Source organism: Homarus americanus, unplaced genomic scaffold (assembly GCF_018991925.1).
Source record: "Homarus americanus isolate GMGI-L3 unplaced genomic scaffold, GMGI_Hamer_2.0 scaffold30535, whole genome shotgun sequence".
Classification (NCBI taxonomy): Eukaryota; Metazoa; Arthropoda; class Malacostraca; order Decapoda; family Nephropidae; genus Homarus; species Homarus americanus.
The window spans coordinates 1538257-1543934 of record NW_024732440.1 but is presented as its reverse complement, the minus strand read 5'-3'; the positions used below and the strand labels follow the sequence as shown (position 1 = coordinate 1543934).

The window sequence follows — 5678 nt, the reverse complement described above, 5'->3', positions numbered from 1 at the left end:
TGTCTACCCTTTTATAGTCCGATTGTCTTTGTTTTTTTTTGTCGTTGCCTGTTGGGATCTGGGTAGACTTTTAACTATATTCTAAATCCCCAACTCGTAACAATATATATATATATATATATATATATATATATATATATATATATATATATATATATATATATATATATATATATATATATATATATATACACTTCATTTTTAGTCCATATAACACGCGGACCTAATAACAGCAGGAATCGAACTCGACCTACTGGGTGGGACTAGGTAAGCGTTCCCTAGTCCCACCCAGTAGGTCGAGGTTCGATTCCTGCTGGTAGGTCATATATATATATATATATATATATATATATATATATATATAAATTGTTCTGAACTTCTACTTAGTTTATACTCACCCCTGAAGATGTGAATTACATGAAAGCGCTTGGGAACCTGAAATAAAATAAATGGCTACTCCTCTGACTAACCAATCAAAACATTCATCCAAATTTATTGTAAATTTGTATGAAATGAAACTTAAAAGAATATCAATCAAACAATTTAGTTTTAATGAGACTTTATTATAGAACTCGTTATATTACAATGCTGCTCATATGTTTCTTTTTTCTTAAACATCTAAGATTCGGAATGTACAAAATTTTCGTTGCCGTAAGGCCAGTTATCTTTCTCGCTATATATCCACCTTTTCGTATGCAGTAGGGAGGACCAGAGCTGTAGCAGACTCGGGAGACAGCGGGGAGCCTTTCTCAAGAAAAGAAGACCTTAGCTCGGGTATCTCAGACTCAGAGAGATCTACTTTCCTATATGCTGTAGGCAGGACCAGGGCAGTGGCAGACTCTGGGGACAGCGGGGATCCCTTCTCGAGGAAAGACGACCTTAACTTTGGAGTATCTGTCTCTTCCGACGAAGTCCTTGAATGATATAAGAACAAGTCATAAAAACTTGTGAAATTACCTTGGTTCGACACAGAAATAATAAATGAAGGCAAGATATGATATATCACAATTGTAAGACATTTTCTTCCGTTGGGAGATTTCCGTTGGTTAGAAAATATAACGTTTAACTTTATCAACCCACAAAATACCACATAAGATAACTCACACAAACTTCTGTCTATTTCAATTCATAACCGGAGTGGAGGACCGAGTTCTTTCCCTGTGCACTAACTTTTGTGCATTAAACGATAAATGAGTTCACTATCGGGTTCACTTGTCAACAGTTGAATAAATCTTAGGTGGACCAGCATCCTGTCTAAGAAGTAACCCCACTAGCTACTGAATGATAAGAATCAGATCAACATCAGCTCGGCCATCCTGCAGTGTACAGTATAATTATAGCCTCACTCAGTTTGGGGTCGATGACGAAAAGGAGAACAGAGATGAGAAGAGATGTTGCTGTGTGTGCAGAAGTGGAGACGGTGGTGGGGGAAGCTGATGAGGGATATAAGATGTTGCAGGCAGGAAGAGATGGAACAACATATGAAGAGAGAGTATATGTTAATTGACACGTCAGTAAAAAGTAATCAAGGCAGAGAGATGGAAAAGAAGGATCATAGTAACAACGTTTAAGGTTATGTGTATATAGTCAGGTTTACAGAAGAACTCATAAGGAGACAGTAGAGTGTTATTGGAGGTGGTATCTGGGAATTATTTGGATATATACAGAGGTGTGGAATGCCAGTATGAGAATGAGACAGTTTTAAGAGGCAGCTGAGAGAGGGGATGTCGCGCTTGGCTGTGAACCTGACAGATGACACCGACCTGATAACGAGATCTGAGATTGCCGAGTTCCACGACAATTTAAATAGTGAGTTACTTAATGCACAAAGGCAGAACATACCATACAAAAAACTCAGATCAGACAACAATGACCCTAAATGGATAAATAATTATTTAAAGAACATCATTGGCCAAAGGAAGGCTATAGGTAGAAGGATAAATCGTGGCGAAATTCACCTCCGGGACTATTATAGGGTATTGGCGAGTAGGGTTAAAACCGAGATAAGGAAAGCAAAGAGGAATAATGAGGTAAGGATAGCAAGGGAGGCGAAGACAAACCCCAAAGGATTCTACCAAATGTATCAAATTAAAACACGAGAAAAGATTGGACCAATACGGTCAGACTTCGGCGAGCTCACTGATAACGACGGAGAAATGAGCAATAATTTGAATAAATATTTTTCAACAGTTTTCACCACCGAAAATTTAAACATGATACCCGAGGCACCGACTCTATTCAGAGATAGTGAAGAAAACAAATTAAGTGAGATAGTAGTGACTAGTAACGATGTTAGTAAGCAAATAGACAAACTAAAGCCTAATAAGTCACCTGGTCCCGATGAGATATTTGCCAGAGTATTAAAGGAATGTAAGGAAGAGCTTAGTATGCCCTTAGCAAAGTTGTTTAACATGTCCTTAAAAACAGGTGTAGTACCAGAATCCTGGAGGATAGCGAATGTAATACCGATTTTCAAGAAGGGGGATAGATCACTATCCTCTAACTACCGCCCAATCAGTCTAACATCAATAGTAGGCAAATTACTGGAAGCAATCATTTCAAACTCTATTCGAAATCACCTGGAGAAGCACAGATTGATCAATGATTCCCAGCATGGCTTCACAAGCGGACGTTCTTGTCTAACTAATCTATTAACATTCTTTTCATCAGTTTTCGAATCGGTGGACGAGGGGCACAATTATGATGTGGTATATCTCGACTTTAGCAAAGCCTTCGACAGAGTCCCCCACGAAAGACTAATTAAAAAGGTAGAAGCTCATGGCATCAAAGGTGACATCCTTAAATGGATTAGGGCGTGGTTACAGGACAGGAAACAGCGAGTGAGCATTAATGGCACTAAGTCCCATTGGAGCAACGTCACAAGTGGAGTTCCCCAAGGCTCAGTACTTGGACCATTATTATTTATTATATACATAAACGACATAGATATCGGCATCGACAGCAACATAAGTAAATTTGCTGATGACAATAAAATAGGACGTGTTATCAAATCTGACGAGGACTCGGCAAAACTACAGGAAGATCTAAACAAATTTTTCGAAGGGTCTGAAAAATGGCAGATGAAATTCAACGTCGACAAATGTAAAGTACTCAGTATAGGAGATGTAAACAGGGAAACCAGATACCAGATGAACAACGATGCCATAGAGAAATCCGACTGCGAGAGAGATTTAGGAGTAATGATAAGTAGGAACCTTAAGCCAAGTAAACAATGTGTTTTTGCTCGTAACAAGGCTATTAAAGTACTTGGGTTCATACAAAGGGGTGTTAGTTACAAGACTAGCGAGGTCATCCTAAAACTGTATCTTGCTCTTGTGAGACCACACCTGGATTACGCAGTTCAGTTCTGGTCACCGTATTACAGAATGGATATAGAATCCTTGGAAAGAATTCAGAGGAGAATGACAAGACTAATCCCGGGCATTAGGAACCTTGAGTATAGAGACAGGTTAAAGCATCTTAATTTGCACTCCTTGAGAGACGTAGAGCGAGGGGCGACCTGATAGAGGTGTATAAGTGGAAGGCAGGGCTAAACAAAGGGGACATTACAAAGGTACTCAAACTATCCAACCAGGAGCGAACTCGTAACAATGGTTTTAAATTAGACAAATTTAGATTTAGGCGTGAAATAGGTAAACACTGGTTTGGAAACAGAGTAGTGGATGAATGGAACAGGTTACCAAATATCATCATTAACTCGAATACGCTGAATTGCTTCAAATATAGGTTGGATGCTCATATGAGCAATAGGGGTTGGGTGTAAAAGGGACTGCCCAGTATGGGCCAATAGGCCCGCTGCAGTTTCCTCCAATCTTATGTTCTTATGTGGGGGAAAATGGATTGGCACTTGCAAAACAGGGAATCGTGCAAGACTGAGATGCTTTGCTAATTGTTTAATGTTACCAGAGACAGAGTGAGGGACTGCAGGTCTGTGGTAGGAGGGCTATAGTCCACATCAGCATAATCCATCCGGTGTTTGTGATTATATAGCAGGAGACGGAAAATAGAAGCCAAGGTGACATAGAAAGGATAGTCGGTGGATTTGTAGAGGGAAAGAAAGGTAGGTTAGATTTTCTATATTTATGCGTATTATAATGACCTATATGAAAAATAAGAAAGAGTTGATGATGCACAGAAAAACGGTTGTGTTTGTGACTTACATCCTGAACTGTGCGTCATCGTTGTCGTCATCCTCTCCACTATGGTACAAGTTGCGGCAGCTCGCTACACTCAGCAGCGCCAGCATCAACACCTGACAACACACACCTCATAGTATTGTACCACCATTTAACAATACGATTTCTAAATACTGCAAATAGTGATCTGTTTTGCTATGGAAATACCAACAATTAGTGATAATTACCTATTAGCTATAACTTCTATATATTTATTATCTTTATTTGGAAACTCTTGACTGGCCGTTAACGATCATGTACTGTACTGTAGATCATAAAAATACATATAAATGAATATTTTTGTACAAAGCTTAAATAAACCTAGTATTTTTTTTTAGGTATAATTTGGCTGTCTTATGATAGTAAACGGCTTCTTAAATGAAACAAAAAATATCACATTCATTTTAATCTCCATTAAGTTATATAAAGAAACAAAAGAGTTATCCTTAATCGGTGATTATTTCTATTTACCATGAAATATACACATATACACATACAAAGCCTTAATGTAAAAATAGAAAACTTTTCTCATAAATAATGAAAACTGTAAAAATCTTAAAACTGGTATGTTACTTACAAACTTCATGGTGGAGATCTGGTTAAGAGAATACCTCACAAAGAGTAAAACGAAGGATCGTAATGCCTTCAGCTGCCTTCCATCCGTCCTTATATACTGTACCTGTGTGTGGCAACAAGGAAATGGGAGACGATCGTTACTATGGCTGGTTAGGGAGGGATCCATTCAAGGCCACCTTTCAAGAGTCCGTATTGGCGATGTTGGAGGTGGGGGCGGGATTTGAGCGGAGCGGCATGTGGAATTCCAAGAAGAGAGACAGAAGCCTCAGCGGCAGGTGTAGTTCCAAGAAGAGAGACAGAAGCCTTGGCCTTCCATAACATCCTTGAACTAACTGCTTCTCTTTTGTTTTGCAAGTGACAAGGGATGTTTGAATTTGTGGCTGCCGCGACTATATCAAATGTTTTGCGCAGTATTTAAAGTTACTAATAAAAATAGAGTGATGGCTTAACTGAAATAGTCAATTTAAATCCATGTTTTTTTTTAATGTTTAATGTATATAGTATAATTTCACCACTTAACATCTTATTGTAGTTCGGGTGGTCTTTGTTGTGAACTTCATTGTCTAATCTTAGTACAGGTGATAAGCTGACTCCATTAAGTCATGTAAATTATTGAAACCAAGTGCAAGTGCTGAGTCGATTTTATTCTGAAATTAAATTAAGCAAACTTTACATATCTCTGCCAGTTGTTACAGTTACACCAAACAATTAAAAATTTTAAACGATAAAAGTTTACTTAAAATTCGTCCATCACCGGTGTACTTTTTTGGGCGCTGCTTCACGTCACTAATTTTTCTAATTACGAGTTCATTTAAATATGTAAAATAACGTCGTATTACATGGATACGAATGACAGACTTTGCAATTTCTTTTGGGTTGACATTTGAGCATTTTTGGTTATGCTTG

At 38.1% G+C, this 5678-nt stretch overlaps 1 protein-coding gene across 1 annotated transcript; it reads right to left on the bottom strand.

Annotated features, from left to right (window-relative positions):
* Positions 1–547: 547 nt before the first annotated feature.
* On the bottom strand, positions 548–4876 carry LOC121868746. Its single transcript, XM_042369623.1, has 3 exons — positions 4774–4876; positions 4182–4273; positions 548–914 (listed from the first exon to the last, which is right to left on the bottom strand). The coding sequence occupies exons 1-3, from the start codon at positions 4780–4782 to the stop codon at positions 674–676; spliced, it is 342 nt and encodes a 113-aa protein (XP_042225557.1). The 5' UTR covers positions 4783–4876; the 3' UTR covers positions 548–673.
* Positions 4877–5678: the final 802 nt, after the last annotated feature.

Excerpts from the sequence above, each read along its gene's own strand:
- LOC121868746 (XM_042369623.1), bottom strand. Across the intron at positions 915-4,181 it reads GATGACGCACAGTTCAGGAT|GACTTCGTCGGAAGAGACAG; the intron begins GTAAGTCACAAA and ends ATATCATTCAAG.